Consider the following 18,599-nt stretch of genomic DNA (forward strand, 5'->3'; position numbering starts at 1 on the left):
CAGTGAAAGTGATGTATGGTGATTTCAATCTTCTGGCACATCACCCTGCATAGAAAAGCTTGTGGCATACAGACAAGCTCCCATTAATGTCACTTAAAGTACATAGTTTTTCAAAATGTACTAAGATCACCAAAAGGTACTTCAAGGTGGTTCCGGTTTAAGATAGCGGATTGGCCCCAAGAGTTTGTTTGTCCTCCCTATCACTCCAGTAAAAATGAAAGAAAAGGAATTGAAAGGGTATGAGGTTTTTTTCATTTCATTTTTTTTATACAGCAGTTTCTTATCAGTATCTATTTTATACGTATTAGTGTATATGTCAATCCCCATCTCCCAATTCATCCCACCACCACCACCCCGCCACTTTCCCCCCTTGGTGTCCATATGTTTGTTCGTATGAGGTGTTTTTAGATACATCATCTTAAATGAATCTCAAAGGCATTATGCTGAGTAAAAGAAGCCAGTTTCAAAAGGTCACATATGATATGATTCCATTTATGACATTCCAGAAGACAAAACTATGGGGATGGAGAAGAGATCAGTGGTTGCCTGGGCTTATGGGTGGAGGGAAGGGTGACTATAAAGATGTATAGTAAAAGGGAGTTTGGGAGGTTTTGGTACTGCTCTGTATTCTAAAATGGTTACACAAACCTATGCGTGTGTTAAAATTCGCAGAACTGTACACTACAAGTACAAAAAGTAAAGTTTACTGTATGACAGTCTAAAAAACATTTCTTAAAAGACAGCCCAAAAGGATGGCGACCAAAGAGGAGACAGAAAATCAATTTCAACAGATTTCTGGAAAACAGAAAGCAGATGGGATACAGCTGAGCAGGACCAAGGAAGCCACAATCTAAAGGGACTGCAAGGGGGATGGATACCAGTGAGAAGCATGTTGATTGGTTCTAAAACCCCTGAGAAGCTCAGACTTGAAAGCAGAATTTATAGCAAAGAGTGGAATCAAGGGACAGGCCTGAAAATGAGTAGTTGAAAATTATATACAACAGAATGGTCAGCTCCCTGCAATCTCTGCCCTACCCCTCTCGGCCAAATACAGTCTCTCACCTCGGTCACTGTCTCCCACAGGTAGAAGGCAAGAACATTTTTATCTGGAAAAAGTAATGGTGGAAGGCATATGCAAAGGGATGGGTATAGCTGAAATATGTGAAGTGGAAAACAGAAGCTGGGGTGGAAGACAAGGCAGAAGCAGAGAGTTCAAAGCAGTAAGAGACAGAGCCTCTTTCAACCCCTTCCTTTTGCAGAAGACTAGAGAATTCTTCCCCAGAGAAACTGAACAGTCCCACAGAAAAGGCCTCCAGCCAAATGACTGGCTCCCTGACAGTCATTCCCTAATGCGGTGCTTCTCAAAATTCAGTCTACCTACAGTTGCTGACCTGCCAACTATTTATTACTTGTCTAAGCATTTTATCATGAACAGAACAACTAATGCACTCAGTGGCATTTTTGAGTAGCACTGCGCTACTGAGGCCATCACTTGTCAAGCACTGCCCACAAACAAAGAGCTTTCAATGAGTTTTGGGGGTTCATTTATACATGATAGATTGCTGAGACTAGCCAGAAATACAAGGAAAGTCACCTACGCGAAAAACTGAAAATAGCTCCAGTAAACAAGAGAGTGAACTAGGAAACAGCAGATCCAACACAGGAGGGTGACAAAAAGAGGGAATGTGATAATGGCTAAGTAGCTGTCTGAAAAAACCACCAGTAGAGATTGGCAGAGAAGGACAAATGCAGAATAGACCTTTCTAGCAAAAACAGGGAATCAGGTTATCAGGTATTTGGGGACAAAAAACCTTCAAAAGACTAGTGATAAGAACAGGGTGGACCTGATAGAAAAGTTGGAAAAACTTTAAGACAGGCTTCCAGAAAGTTATGTTGATGTTAAAAGTGGGGTGATTATTAATTCCAGGAAAAATAAAGTGTACAAAGTATAATCTTGGTGCTCTGCTTTGCTCTAAAGTATACAGTATTTTTAAAGTCATAATTAAACAACTGCTAAAGTGTTTATTAAATATTATAATTATATACTGGGGGAAGGGGAAGTACGTGTGTTAGCTACATCATCAGGTAATATTATCAAGAAGACAATAATGTCTAAAACTGTTAAATCAAGCAATAGTAGAACAGGCATATAATTTAGATACACTAAGATAAATACCAAAAGTAACAACTTTTGAAGTCAAAGTAATTGTCTCTAGAAGGTAGAAAGTTAGGACAGGTACTGCTGTTTTTCATCATAAGGCCTTTAGATTTTTTTAACTGTGTACACATGTTACTTTGACAAATTTTACATATATAAAAGAAAATAAGGTCACCATGGTCTGATGTGATTTTAGACATGATATCTATTTATTTATTTTTAAATGATATTTATTTTGAAATTTCAAATGACATTAGGGGAAATGTGATTTTTTTTTTTTTTCGGTATGCGGGCCTCTCACTGTTGCGGCCTCTCCCATTGCAGAGCACAGGCTCCGGACGCACAGGCTCAGCGGCCATGGCTCACGGGCCCAGCCGCTCCACGGCATGTGGGATCCTCCCGGACCGGGGCACGAACCCGTGTCCCCTGCATCGTCAGGCGGACTCTCAACCACTGCGCCACCAGGGAAGCCCGGGAAATGTGATTTTTACGTTTATTGAATGGGGCATGGGCTAAAAAGGGGCTCTAAAACACTTTACTAGATTACCCAAATACTACAACAAACATTTATGCACCAAATTCTTCTTGAAGCAGCACTTCCTTACTCCCTCCACCCTCCCCTCAAACTAACCATGTTCGCAAAGAACAGAACTTTGAAGCTTAACCAACAAAGGATGGTACAATAATTCTAAGGCAGTGTTTCCATAAAGACGGGGCAAGCAGGCTCAACAGCAGTCGTTACGCCTACCACTCAGCTGCTCCTCTTTGCTAGTCTGGCTTTTCATTTCCTGTGTCCCTGCCCAATTCATTATTTTCGTCATCACTGTCTCTATACCAGTTATTCATTTTCTATTTACCAGAAGTTTCCCTTGATCTAATACCAAATTTAGCCTGTCTGCTTATAACAGGTTATAATCTGACCACTTCTTGGTAAGAACAGATGTTTCTCAGTAACATGAATAAATCCTGCAGTTAATGCTATCAGAGTGATTAACATATTCACATATGGCAATCAAATCTAGGCATGGAAATGTTAAAATTTGGCCTCATTGAGCCTGGGCTACAATTTAGTGCTAAACATCTGCAACAACATTGGGGCGCTGTTATTTTAGCAAGACACCTGAACATAGCAAAATTAATTTTGTTCATTTTTATTAATACAGAACATACTAACAGAAAGTTATCTTTCAATGTAATCAAAGTTACAAATACTGTAACCAAGAAACAAATAATATTCACTTGACTTGACTCTCCTCTTCGTTGAATAATTTTCTATTAGGTAGTACAGTTATTTTTACCAATTTACTTTTAAACTGCTTTCTGATTTCAAAGAAATTTCTTAGCTTTTACTTATTAAATAATTCCTTCAGTTGGGAATTTCATGTATCAAAATATTTCCTGCAAGTTAGTACATTCTTCAATGCCTTCTACTTAACCTAGTTGTCTTAAAATGCAATATGATCCTTTGAAAGCTGAGTATGACATCAGTGTTTCCCAAAGATCAGCATAAAGCCCATAAGAAAGAAATGTTTTCCTTCCGCCAGTCACAGAGGCCATATGAATGTTCCACATTCTTCATATTCAGCAACAGGAATCGCTTACAGCTCAAATGGCAGGAGACAAGGGAGAACTTAGGCCATCCATGTACTTGTAAAATAGATAAAACTCCAAATATATTTTAAGATTCCGTCTTGACCACAGATGAGAAAGTGTTGGAAGAGCTCTTCAACTTTTCTGTAGCAGCACCTCTGGTCCCCCAGTTAGAAAAAGAGACGCAGGACGGCAGTCCTTCTTAAGCAGCACAAACTCAATCTGCAAAGACTGGGAGAAGCCCTCTCCCCCAATGATATACCCAAGAAAATAAACTGCCATGTGCAAGAGGGTCAATTATCAGAATAAATAACCATATTCTGAAGGACTGATAAAACAAAGAATAGTTTTACACAAAGAATACCCTATGCACTCAGAAATTTCAGGACAATTATACATTAAGTACTTAATGCAAGTAATATTCTATCTGTTGAAAGTCATTATAAACTACAAGTTCTTTTAACTGAATTTCATATTATACAAAACTTAAGAAGTGTGGCACATTTCTACTATTAACCATTACATTATTTTTGTTTTTTTTAAAAAAAACATATATTAATCAAAACTGATACATTACCCAGACCTTTTGATTTAAAATATAAACGAAGGAAACCATTACAAACTCCGAATTCAAACAGGCATTCTTCTATACAAACCTATGAGTTATTTTAGTTAAAAAAAAAAAAATAGCTATTTCAATGCAATTAAGCCACCTCTGATTAAGACATACATTTCATGCATGTGAAACAATAAGTTTACATTCAAGAATAAGTTCCATAGCAAACAAATTACAGCATTTATTCAATAAGGAATATTAAAAATAATTCCAGTTAATAGAAAATAAAATAACTTCAAGCACATATAATTTATCATGTACATACTCCAAAATCTCCAGAATTCAACTAGGAAATTTAAAGAACTTCTTTTTAAAGTACATCTTAGAAAAACCAACCAAAACAATCGGTGGCTTAACTAAAGAGAATGTGCATACATATTCATCCTTGACCTATATGTAAAAATTGAATGAAATACAGAGGAAATGAAGGTTACTGTTTTCCAAAATTTCTGCAAGATAATATTAGTACTTAAGTCAAAACACTTACCTGCAAAATAAAAACAGCTTGAGGTATTTCCAATGCTGAAGCAAATTTCTTAATGTTAAATACCACAATGAAAACAGTCTCCTTTGAATATTTACATCTGGTTGACAGGTGAGGCAGAAGATAAAGGTCGGCCAAGAAGCTTGCCAAGCTCACCTATATTCTTTCATCCCTTATGAAGTGTAAGCTTCAAGGGAAATGGTCACATGTAAAAACATCAAGTGAGATGGGTTTCCTGACTGCAACATCTTAACCAAATGGAAAGAGGAATTTTAAATCTTCCTACCGGAGACCTACCATGAGCATTAATTCCTATTCTAGACAGGTAAATAGGTCCTTTGAAATCAAACCTAAGCTTGACAAAGAACTGTACTGGATAAGCTGAATACATGAACCACCTCAACAAAGATGGTACTTTAAGCCTTTACACACGACCTGTGAAAAGGATGAAGTGTTTTATTTAGATTTGGTCTTTCTTCATCTTTTTGTAACTATGAATCCTAAAGGGTTAGCAAGTCATTATACTCACACATCTTGTAATCACTTTCTTCACACAATAGGCACACATATACAGTATCATATGTCAATATAATATTATCAACACAGCATAAACATTTAAGCAGCAGACGCATTTCGCATGAAAGAGGCTCCATGCATCAAACGGACTGTCCCATCAGAAAGGAAACATAAGAATGCCATTTCAGCAGTTACAGTGTTGATATGATCAGTATAGCGAATTTGTTTTATACCCGTCATATATTTTCCTAAGTCATCCATAAGGAAGAAGCAAAGGACAAAGACAGCTTTAAAAAAAAAAAGTTATGTGCCAACTTCAAAAATGACATACTAACCAGACATCAGCATTTGAAAGCTAGGTTGAATAGGACTGGCCTTGATGCACATGCAGTAAATTTGTTTTCAAAATATAAAATTAAATGGTAATATCGGCAGTATTACTACTGTTTCTATATTTATGATTAATTACTAGCAGTACAACTCCCAGAAGGAAGGAGATGGATCCAATAGCGATGTAAGCAATCCCCAAAAATGGATTTTTTCCTCCCATCCATGAAATAGTGCTCAAGATCATCCGTTTTCGTCCATCAAATGAATGTACAGGGTAATCTGAAGAGTGTATAGGAAGACTTTTCCATGTCTAGTTACTTGATTTTTAAAATACAACTTAAAAAGTTGGCATTTAATTGATTGTAATTCATTGGTAAAATTCTACAATACACAGGTACCTTACTCATATGTTCTGAATCACAAAATAATTATATAATTATTATCCAAAAGGATTGATTTCACAAATTAAATGTTAGTAGTAAAAGCCAATATAGAGACAAGATGAAAAGGCAGAGGGCTATGTACCAGATGAAGGAACAAGATAAAACCCCAGAAAAAAAACTAAATGAAGTGGAGATAGGCAACCTTCCAGAAAAAGAATTCAGAATAATGATAGTGAAGATGATCCAGGACCTCGGAAAAAGAATGGAGGCAAAGATCGAGAAGATGCAAGAAATGTTTAACAAAGACCTAGAAGAATTAAAGAACAAACAGAGATGAACAATACAATAACTTAAATGAAAAATACACTAGAAGGAATCAACAGCAGAATAACTGAGGCAGAAGAACAGATAAGTGACCTGGAAGACACAATGGTGGAATTCATTGCAGCAGAACAGAATAAAGAAAAATGAATGAAAAGAAGTGAAGACAGCCTAAGAGACCTCTGGGACATTAAATGCAACAACATTTGCATTACAAACGTCCCAGAAGAAGAGAGAAAGGACCTGAAAAAAATATTTGAAGGATTATAGTCACAAACTTCCCTAACATGGGAAAGGAAATAGCCACCCAAGTCCAGGAAGCGCACAGAGTCCCAGACAGGATAAACCCAAGGAGAAACATGCCGAGATACACAGTAATCAAACAGGCAAAAATTAAAGACAAAGAAAAATTATTGAAAGCAGCAAGGGAAAAATGACAACATACAAGGGAACTCCCATAAGGTTAACAGCTGATTTCTCAGCAGAAACTCTGCAAGCCAGAAGGGAGTGGCATGATATACTTAAAGTGGTGAAAGGGAAGAATCTACAACCAAGATTACTCTACCCAGCAAGGATCTCATTCAGATTCGAAGGAGAAATCAAAAACTTTATAGACAAGCAAAAGCTAAGAGAATTCAGCACCACCAAACCAGCTCTACAACAAATGCTAAAGGAACTTCTCTAAGTGGGAAACACAAGAGAAGAAAAGGACCTACAAAATCAATTAAGAAAATGGCAATAGGAACATACATATCAATAACTACCTTAAACGTGAATCGAGGAAATGCTCCAACCAAAGACACAGGCTTGCTGAATGGATACAAAAACAAGACCCATATATATGCTGTCTACAAGAGGCCCAATTCAGACCTAGGGACACATACAGACTGAAGGTGAGGGGATGGAAAAAGATATTCCATGCAAATGGAAATCAAAAGAAAGCTGGAGTAGAAATACTCATATCAGATAAAATAGACTTTAAAATAAAGAACGTTACAAAAGACAAGGAAGGACACTACGTAATGATCAAGGGATCAACCCAAGTAGAAGATATAACAATTATAAATATATATGCACCCAACATAGGAGCACCTCAATATATAAGGCAAATGCTAACAGCTCTAAAAGAGGAAAATGACAGTAACACAATAATAGTGGGGGACTTTAACACCTCACTTTCACCAATGGACAGATCATCCAAACAGAAAATTAATAAGGAAGCACAAGCTTTAAATGACACAATACACCAGATAGATTTAATTGATATTTATAGGACGTTCCATCCAGAAACAGCAGATTACACTTTCCTCTCTAGTGCACACGGAACATTCTCCAGGATAGATCACATCTTGGGTCACACATCAAGCCTCAGTAAATTTAAGAAAATTAAAATCATATCAAGCATCTTTTCTGACCACAACGCTATGAGATTAGAAATCAATTACAGGGAAAAAAACGTAAGATACACAAACATGGAAGCTAAACAATATGTTACTAAATAACCAAGAGATCACTGAAGAAATCAAAGAGGAAATCAAAAAATACCTAGAGACAAATGACAATGAAAACATGACTATCCAAAATCTATGGGATGCAGCAAAAGCAGTTCTGAGAGGGAAGTTTATTGCTACAAGCCTACCTCAAGAAACAAGAAAAATCTCAAATAAACAATCTAACATTACACCTAGAGGAACTAGAGAAAGAAGAACAAACAAAACCCAAAGTTAGCAGATGGAAAGAAATCATAAAGATCAGAGCAGAAATAAATGAAATAGAAACAAAGAAAACAATAGCAAAGATCAATAAAACTAAAAGCTGGCTCTTTGAGAGGATAAACAAAAGTGATAAACCATTAGCCAGACTTATCAAGAAAAAGAGGGAGAAGACTCAAATCAATAAAATTAGACATGAAAAAGGAGAAGTTACAACAGACAATGCAGAAATACAAAGCATCCTAAGAGACTACTGTAAGCAACTCTATGCCAATAAAATGGACAACCTGGAAGAAATGGACAAATTCTTAGAAAGGTATAACCTTCCAAGACTGAACCAGGAAGAAACAGAAAATATGAACAGACCAATCACAAGTAATGAAATTGAAACTGTGATTAAAAATCTTCCAACAAACAAAAGCCCAGGACCAGATGGCTTCACAGGTGAATTCTATCAAACATTTAGAGAAGAGCTAACACCCATCCTTCTCAATCTCTTCCAAAAAATTGCAGAGGAAGGAAAACTCCCAAACTCATTCTATGAGGCCACCATCACCCTGATGCCAAAACCAGACAAAAATACTACAAAAAAAGAAAATTACAGACCAATATCACTGATGAATATAGATGCAAAAATCCTCAACAAAATACTAGCAAACAGTATCCAACAGCACATTAAAAGGATCATACACCATGATCAAGTGGGATTTATCCCAGGGATGCAAGGATTCTTCAATATACGCAAATCAATCAATGTGATAAACCATATTAACAAATTGAAGAATAAAAACTATCCGATCATCTCAATAGTTGCAGAAAAAGCTTCTGACAAAATTCAACACCCATTTATGATAAAAACTCTCCAGAAAGTGTGCATAGAGGGAACGTACTTCAACATAATAAAGGCCATATATGACACCCACAGCAAACATCATTCTCAATGGTGAAAAACTGAAAGCATTTCCTCTAAGATCAGGAACAAGACAAGGTTGCCCACTCTCACCACTATTATTCAACATAGTTTTGGAAGTCCTAGCCACGGCATCCGGGAAGAATAAGAAATAAAAGGAATACAAATTGGAAAAAAAGAAGTAAAACTGTCCCTGTTTGCAGATGATATGACACTATACATAGAGAATTCTAAAGATGCCACCAGAAAACTACTAGAGCTAATCAATGAATTTGGTAAAGTAGCAGGATACAAAATTAATGCACAGAAATCTCTTGCATTCCTATACATTAATGATAAAAAATCTGAAAGAAAAATTATGGAAACACTCCCATTTACCACTGCAACAAAAGGAATAAAATACCTAGGAATAAACCTACCTAGGGAGACAAAAGACCTGTATGCAGAAAACTATAAGACACTGATGAAAGAAATTAAAGATGATACAAATAGATGGAGAGATATACCACGTTCTTGGATTGGAAGAATCAACATTGTGAAAATGACTCTACTACCCAAAGCAATCTACAGATTCAATGCAATCCCTATCAAATTACCAATGGCATTTACAGAACTAGAACAAAAAATCTTAAAATTTGTAATGGAGACACAAAAGACCCCGAATAGCCAAAGCAGTCTTGAGGGGAAAAAACGGAGCTGGAGGAATCAGACTCCCTGACTTCAACTATACAAAGGTACAGTCATGAAGACAGTATGGTACTGGCACAGAAACAGAAATATAAATCATTGAAACAGGATAGAAAGCCCAGAGGTAAACCCACGCACCTATGGTCAACTAATCTATGACAAAGGAGGCAAGGATATACAATGGAGAAAAGACAGTCTCTTCAATAAGTGGTGCTGGGAAAACTGGACAGCTACATGTAAAAGAGTGAAATTAGAACACTCCCTAACACCATACACAAAAATAAACTCAAAATGGATTAGAGACCTGAATGTAAGACCGGACACTATAAAACTCTTAGAGGAAAACATAGGAAGAACATGTTTGACATAAATCACAGCAAGATCTTTTTTGATCTACCTCCTAGAGTAATGGAAATGAAAACAAACAAATGGGACCTAATGAAACTCAAAAGCTTTTTGCACAGCAAAGGAAACCATAAACAAGACGAAAAGACAACCCTCAGAATGGGAGAAAATATTTGCAAATGAATCATCAGACAAAGGATTAATCTCCAAACTATATAAACAGCTCAGGCAGCTCAATATTAAAAAACAAACAACCCAATCCAAAAATGGGCAGAAGACCTAAATAGACATTTCTCCAAAGAAGACATACAGATGGCCAAGAAGCACATGAAAACCTGCTCAGCATCACTTATTATGAGAGAAATGCAAATCAAAACTACAGTGAGCTATCACCTCACACAGGTTAGAATGGGCATCATCAGAACATCTACAAACAACAAATGCTGCAGAGGGTATGGAGAAAAGGGAACCCTCTTGCACTATTGGTGGGAATGTAAATTGATACAGCCACTATGGAGAATAGTATGGAGGTTCCTTAAAGAGCTAAAAATAGAATTACCATATAACCCAGCAATCCCACTACTGGGCATATACCCTGAGAAAACCATAATTCAAAAAGACACATGCACCTCAATGTTCACTGCAGCACTATTTACAATAGCCAGGTCAGGGAAGCAACCTAAATGCCCATCGACAGATGAATGGATAAAGAAGATGTGGTACATATATACAATGGAATATTACTCAGCCATGAAAAGGAACAAGTTGGGTCATTTGTAGGGACGTGGATAGATCTAGAGACTATCATACAGAGTGAAGTAAGTCAGAAAGGGAAAAACAAATATCGTATATTAACATATATATGTGGAACCTAGAAAATGGTACAGATGAACCGGTTTGCAGTGCAGAAATAGAGACACAGATGCAGAGAACAAACGTATGGACACCAAGGGGGGAAAGCAGCTGGGGGTGGGGGTGGTGTGATGTATTGGGAGATTGGGATTGACATGTATACACTGATGTGTATAAAATGGATGACTAATAAGAAAATAAATAAATAAATAGGAAAAATAACAAAATAAAAGCCAGTACAGTTTACAAGCAAAAACAACTAAAGTTAAGGGTTATATAATTTCTCATTTCTTAGATATTTCTGTTCTCATTACACAGGAGGGGTAAAAGGTCTGTAATGTGAAAATATATTTCAGATAAATAGCAATGAAACCCATAGAGGAAAAAGAGCTTGACAGACCAAGAGAAAAAGGAAGAAGAGATTAGGGGTCTCTATGAGCTCAAAGAGCACATGTAGCAAGAGTGTAGTTATGAGAGAATGGGACGACTCATACAAGGTCGAAAAGCATGACAATGAAGTTTTACATTAGTGATTTGGAGCAATGGTGAAACTCACGGTGTGACACTGGATTGACGACTAAAACAGAGTGGAATTGAAGCGTGGATCCTTAAACAAATTTGAGAAATGGGACACCAACATGTTGGATGAGCTACCTACACGGACCAGTTCTAGGATTTGGCAAGAGTTAGGGAAGAGAAGAAGACAGAACTAAGTCCCTATGCAAAAGGTTTACAACTTTTTCAAAAGCATCTTTTGAATCATGTTAGTTCCCATCTCTTTCTCCAGCTTCTGTAGCTCCCCAGCCCCGCAGATGACTCCCCAGCCCGGCTGTGACTCCAATGGCAGGCTCAGCTCTACTAGTTCTTAAATCAATCCCAGTCTGAGCCAGGAATGACTGTAAGAGCTCTAACTAACCCAACACCCTATGGGATGTGGTATCAAATCACCCATGCTAGTCTCTCTATATTGCAACCCTATAAAGTGGGCTTCTGCCTTGATTCTATTACCTAGTTCCCACCTTATACCCCATTTTGATAATTAACCCTTAACGTTCTGCAGGTCAAATTCCTGTTTTATCGATTTTCAAAATAGTCTGCATTCCTCCTAAAAGTTCTCTTGGTGCAAATTATCTGTCAACTAAGAACTCCTGAGTGCTCCAAAGATTTCCCTTTATCGTGCTGTAGGCTACAGGATGCCCTCTACTTTGGCCATAGCCTCAAGATAATGTTCTTTCTACCAGCACCTAAACTGGGTCTGTCTGTCTAAAATTTCTGCTATGTAGGCCTAGTTTCAAACACTTGGTCACTTTCAGTCTGTCACTCTCAGGTCATGTTCAGTTGTCTACTGAGGTGCAAAATCAAAAAACTAAGGCTACAAATAGGTCTTTATTTTGAAATTAGGTCTATTAACCGTTTATTAATCCATTATAAACCTAAAACTATATACTTATAGCTAATTTGGGTTATGAAAAATCAAAACTGTAAGATCATCAGCACACATGCTAATATTTGAAAATTTTTCATTCACGATATATACAAGCAATGGGCTAGAAATTAAAAGATGTAAGGATTTTGTTGAGAATAAAAGTTAGTGCCCAATATTTCTGGCTTAGGAAAGACTTTGCATCCAGGCCAATATGGACTGGTCTGACTACTTGAGTGAACCAGCTAGGGATGCAGCCTACAGTGATGGTTGATGGTAAAGTCAACACAGCTTGATTATGAACCCTGATTCTTCTATCGCCTGTGTAATCTCAGTTAAGTTACTTAAATGCTCTATGTTCCTATATTCTTGTCTATAACATGGAGATGACACCTGCCTCACAATGCTTGAAATAAATAAAATAATACATGGAAAGTACTTAGTATAACGTTGACATATAGTCAGGATGAAATTAATGATATTTATCAGCACTGAAAAGTATGCCTAAATTATTAAGGTGGAACAATACAGCTAATGATAAAAATGTTTTGATTGTAAACAGAGCAATAATTATAAATAATTATGTTGATATGAAATAACAAATTTGCTGATTTTTATTATCTAAAAGAATATAGATTAAAACAGCCCAGTACCACTAACGCTTAGATTTACTAAGTGAGTACTAGCCTTTGCATTAAGCTGAATTACAATCTCTCTTGTAAAAATATCTAACTTATTAATAAATCTAGCACCTACATTTTAAATAATTTTACCAAATAAGATGCTTGAACTCTAGTACAAAGTATTTAAAACTTAAAGGCATTTCTGGAAGAAACAAGTTAAAAGAGACTTTCTCATACATACACACATACTCATAAAAATGCAGAGAGCAAAACTAAAACACAAAGTAGCATGCCACATAACTGAGACAAGATTGGACTACACTCCTTTCAAATTCTTTGAATCTGTGCACATGGCCAAAAAAGGATACTGTATGTGATATTCAAATAGTATCGTCCAGCTGGTAATGTCGGATGTAAATCACTTTTCCTCTCTATAAGACGATACAACTTACGAAAAGTAGGTAGTGCTGCCGTACGCATCCAAACAATAAAATCCTCATTTATGAACCCACTATTATCTTCGTCAGGATCCAGCATATATACTGGTTTAACCCAGTTTACTGGCTTTGTTGTGCCTTAAAAAGGAGAGATCGGTGTGGGGTGGGGAGACAAGACATTCAATTCTGTTGAGAGTTTCACTGAAAATTCACACTCTAATAAAACAAAGATACACAATATGAATATTTTCCTTATGTTCAAAAGTAGAAATATATTCATATTCTAAGGAAGTCTTAAAATTGAAAGAGAAACCAATTCTTCACATAAAAACTTAATAATTACAAAGATTTGATTGATATCTCAATTAAGAGAATACTAAAAGTAGGCTACTGAGTATACTCCAAAAACCAAATGACTTAATTCAAAGATGTAATGGTAAGAAACATTACATTGTGAAATCAAGGAGGCATAGAAACAAAAAGAAATTTGGACTTATAACTATTAATAATTAAAATAAATAAATAAATACTTGTTTAAAATAAACCTTGTCACAATTTTAAAAGATTATGGCTGAAACACTTACAAGGAAATACCAGAGAAATTCAAGATTAAAAGTATACTACTTTTCCTTTAGAATTTCAGTACATTAGAAGATACTACATATTTTACCTAACTTGACAGCAAGTTAAGAAAAGTTGCTTTTTAAAAAGCATAAACTTTTTTAAGATTCTAAAGACAGAAAATTTTAGGTACTTCATTAAAACGCCTAGCTTATGTTTTAAGGGATATTAGTAATATTTTACCTTTGAATCGTTCTTCTAGGGGAATGTCTGCTCCAGGGGGATTTCTGAATTTCACATTTTTATCTGTCCACCAAGCAATACCTTTCTTTATCAAATGAATAGGTGTAGGATCAGATTCATTGCCAACCAGAAACAAATCTAGTGTATCTAAACACAAGAAAAGGAAGATACTGCTAAACATCTACTGAATATCCATAGTGCCGGCTTTCTTCCATGAGAAATGAGGATCTGGTACTTGCCCCCCAAAGCGGTTGTAACGAAGCAGGCACGTGATGAGCATTTGCTCTTGATGATTCACATGTGAATTAACTATGGTAACTTTACAATCCTAGATGAACTTGCCTTCCCTCAATAGTTCCAGGTCATTTTCCTACATGGCTAACTGATATGTGATATGGTCAGATGTTTTAATAGTAACCCAACTAAAACAATTTGCAAGGTAAATCTGCCTCTATTCTTTAAAAAAAAAAAAAAAACAAAAAAAAGCACTGCTAAATAGCTTCTGGCTTATCAATTTCTCTCTCTGCACTGTCCAATCTGGTAATCACTAGCTATATATGGCTACAGAGCCCCTGAAATTACGGCTGGTCCAAATGACTATGTTTTGTAAGGATATAATGTACATCAGACATCAAAGATTTAGTATAAAAATTAGTATATAAAATATCTCACTAATAACTTTTATATACTGAATATCACTTACCTGCTGAAATGATATGTGGGGCATACTGAGTTTAATAAAGTATAATTAAAATTAATTTCACTTGTTTCTTTTTTATTTTTTTTTTAGTGTGACTACTAGAAAGCTTAAAATTATACACGTCTCACATTTATGGTTCACATTACATTCATATCAGACAGTGCTGCTCTAAATGATCAACTGTAGCCCCTATCTAATGGTATAAATATTCAAAGTTGTTGGTAAAGGTAGCCTGGCATTTATTTTACCATGTATGAAATAGTAAGTTAGCAGAATGGCCCTGCTTCTTTCTTCCCAGAGACAGAAATTCATTCTTAAAATATAAGAATTCACAAAAGAAAGTCATAAAGCATTATAATACCCCACTAAATAACTAATTCACATATTTATCTTAAAGCTGTTGAATTTCTCAATCTCATTCATGTTTCTGAAAGATTATACAAATATTCCTAACTACAGTATTATATATATATATATATCATCTTTGTTTATCTCTGTCTCATACCATTAAACATGCTGTTGGCAATAGCTCCACAAGGAGCAATTGGTTTGTCTTCATTTCTTCGATAAGGCTCACATTCCTTACTGGGATTCTGATATTTAGAAGGAAAGAAGAGAGAAGTTATTACCCAGGCCTCTGGGAGAACTATTAGTTAGTCCTAATTACTGATTAAAAATTCAATCCCTACATATTTCTCATTTCCAATGCATGTAAAATGTCTATATTATAAACAGACTATAAATAATACCACATTTAATTACTCAAAATATATTCTTTAACATTACTACATTATAGCCTTTTTTTGCATATACTGTCATATAGGTATATGTCAAATTGACTTTTTTCTCTTTTTATAAATTTATTTATTTTATTTTTGGCTGTGCTGGGTCTTTGTTGCTGTGCACAGGCTTTCTCTAGTTGCAGCAAGCAGGGGCTACTCTTCATTGCGGTGCATGGGTTTCTTATTGCGGTGGCTTTTCTTGTTGTGGAACACGGGCTCAGTAGTTGTGGCGCACGGGCTTAGTTGCTCCATGGCATGTGGGATCTTCCCAGACTAGGGTGTGAACCCGTGTCCCCTGCGTTGGCAAGTGGACTCCCAACCACTGCGCCACGAGGGAAGCCCCCAAACTGACATTTTAAACAATTTTCATACCAACACAGAAATCATAAATACAAAATGTTTTCTGCACAAGAAAAACTAAGAAGCCGTCTATTGTCAATCCAGCTGTGACAGAATGAAAGGAATCTTAAACTTGAAGTAAGAAGACTGGAGCTTCGGGGCTTCCCTGGTGGTCCAGTGGTTAAGACTCTGGGCTCCCAATGCAGGGGGTCCGGGTTTGATCCCTGGTCAGGGAACTAGATCCCTCCCGCATGCCGCAACTAACAGCCCGCATGCCACAACTAAAGATCCTGCGCGTCACAACTAAAAATGATCCTGCATGTCGCAACTAAAAAAAACAAAGATCTCGCATGCTGCAACGAAGATCCCACACGTGGCTCCCACATGCTGCAACTAAAACCCAGCACAGCCAAATAAATAAATATTAAAAAGAAAAAAAAAAAAAGACCTGAGCTTCTAGTTCCAGCTATGTACTATGTGACTTTGCGCAAGTCCCTTGATTTATCTGCACTTCACTTATAAAATTAACATGTTCAAGTAGATAATTTCAAATCTTGTAATTTGGAAGGGAGGGAGGGAGGAAGGAAAAGTCTAATGCAGATTCCTAGAATATACCAATTTTCTCTAAGTTGTGCACCCAGGTATAAAGAAAGCACAAATGTTGGCAAGGCAAACAGCACTTCACCTGTCCTCCAGATTTGGTTTTGGCTTAGTCCCTGTTGAAGATCTCAAGGAAACGTGGAAGCTGTAGGATTAATCCAGAGATTCTACCAAGTCTGATATTAGGTATACATCTGAGTTGTTCTGCGACTCCAAGGCCACATTAAGCCATGTCTCACAACACATAAACAAACCAAGATAGTCTCCATTTGAAATTAACTAGAACCTAGTTAGGCCTCTTAGGGCTATTCCATTATAACCAACCTTGACTTGTATCTACGTTCTGGCAGGGAATCTCATAAAGTCTCTTTAATATTTGACTTCCCAGCTTTTTGGTCCCTAAGACATCTACATTCAGAAAGTTAGTATTCTAAGACCATGAAGATAGACAATGTATAACTTGGCTTATTACTATTTGAATGTTTTGATGAAAACTGATTTCAAAAAAATAAGGTAAATAAACTCTCAATGGGGCAAATATATTTTAACCACTAAACCATTTTGGAGGGGAGGGGGGCAAGGAATAGCAACTTTATTTGGAAAACCAGAAAAGATGGTGGACTAGTGTCCTGAAGAACCATCTTCTAACTACTAAATTATTGAAGTTTTTTTAAAAAAAGGAAAATATTTACTACCTATGCATCAGATACTGAACTAAGCAATGCTAGGTACTTTGCAGTAACTGGCTTATTAGGAAAGCCATTTAATAAAGAGTACCTAACATGTACCACATACCATGTAAGATGCTAGAAATGGAAAAATGAAAACAAAGTCCCTGCTTTTCAGCTGCTCACAATGTAATATAGGAAACAGACTCAAATACAACCAAGTATAATATGAAATAAGAGCCATGATAAAGGTGTCTATATTCATTCCATATATATTTATTAAATGCCTTTCATGTGCTAGGTACTGGAGAGGCACTTGGTATATGGTGATTAAAGAAAGTCATGCTCCCTGCTCTCATGAGCTTGCAGTGTAGTTGGGAGGACAGAAGATAAGGGGAAGACTGTCTCTGGAGGTAGTATCATGAAAGTTAAGACCTAAAGAAAGTAGGAGACAGCCACGTGAAGAGCAGGCAGAAGAGAGCTTTAAGCAGAGAGAACAGGACACACCATTTAGAAAGAACTTGATACCTCTGAGAAGGTAAACAGGGAATGTAGTTAGAGTATGGCAATAAAGAAAATGACACACGATGAGACTGGAGAGTCATGCATAGCTCAGATCATCCTGAGTAAACCAACCACTGAAAGACTTTAAGCAGGGAAGTGGTATTTACTTTTTTTAAAAGATCACTCTAGCAGCTCTGTAGAAAATGGCCTGGAAAGGAAGAGCAAGAGTAGATGATATGGGGAGACAGTGTGTTAAGTAAAGTGAGAAGTGACTTGGAACAGGGTATGAATGAAGTAAATACGTAAAGAAGTTATTTTGCATCCAAAGACACTAAAGTAAACAGCAGGCCTGAGGTGAGAGGCCCTCCAGGGAAAGAGTAAAAACCACATTCTAGACAAATGAAATGGAAATACCCAAATGGGCAGATTACCTGCATCACCAGGCATGGTTAGGGAACAGCATATATGGCTCAGGGCAGCCAGGCCAAAGGTACATTAAGGATAGAATATAAAATCAATGAAGCTGAAGTGGTAGCCTGACATCAGATTGTGAAGGGCCTTATATACAATGTTAAGTTACTTGAACTTCAATCTGTCTGTTCTTAACATCTTTAAAATTTTTGAAAGCCACCTGGTCTTAAAGTCATATATTTTGGTCTAGTCCAGGGATCGATAAATGACAGCCTGCAGGCCAAATCCAGCCCCAGCTCCTGTTTTTGTAAATAAAGTTTTATTGGAACACAGCTACCCATTCACTTAAGTATTCTCCATGGCTGCATTCATTCTAAAATGGCAGAGGTGAGTAGCTGCAATAG

General features: G+C 36.6%; 1 protein-coding gene across 1 annotated transcript in view; it reads right to left on the minus strand.

Moving 5' to 3' along the window:
- Nucleotides 1-4,397: 4,397 nt before the first annotated feature.
- The window catches only part of TMEM30A (transmembrane protein 30A), a 41,509-nt gene continuing 27,307 nt past the window's right edge, over nucleotides 4,398-18,599 (minus strand). The window contains exons 4-7 of the mRNA XM_082668910.1: nucleotides 15,397-15,484; nucleotides 14,192-14,338; nucleotides 13,319-13,525; nucleotides 4,398-5,973 (exon numbers count right to left, since the gene is read on the minus strand). Coding sequence (XP_082525036.1) covers nucleotides 5,780-5,973; nucleotides 13,319-13,525; nucleotides 14,192-14,338; nucleotides 15,397-15,484 — 636 coding nt within the window. The 3' untranslated portion in view covers nucleotides 4,398-5,779. The remainder of the gene's footprint in view (nucleotides 5,974-13,318; nucleotides 13,526-14,191; nucleotides 14,339-15,396; nucleotides 15,485-18,599) is intronic.

The sequence above is a fragment of the Grampus griseus genome (genome assembly GCF_964374135.1).
Source record: "Grampus griseus genome assembly, chromosome: 13".
NCBI classification, from domain to species: Eukaryota; Metazoa; Chordata; class Mammalia; order Artiodactyla; family Delphinidae; genus Grampus; species Grampus griseus.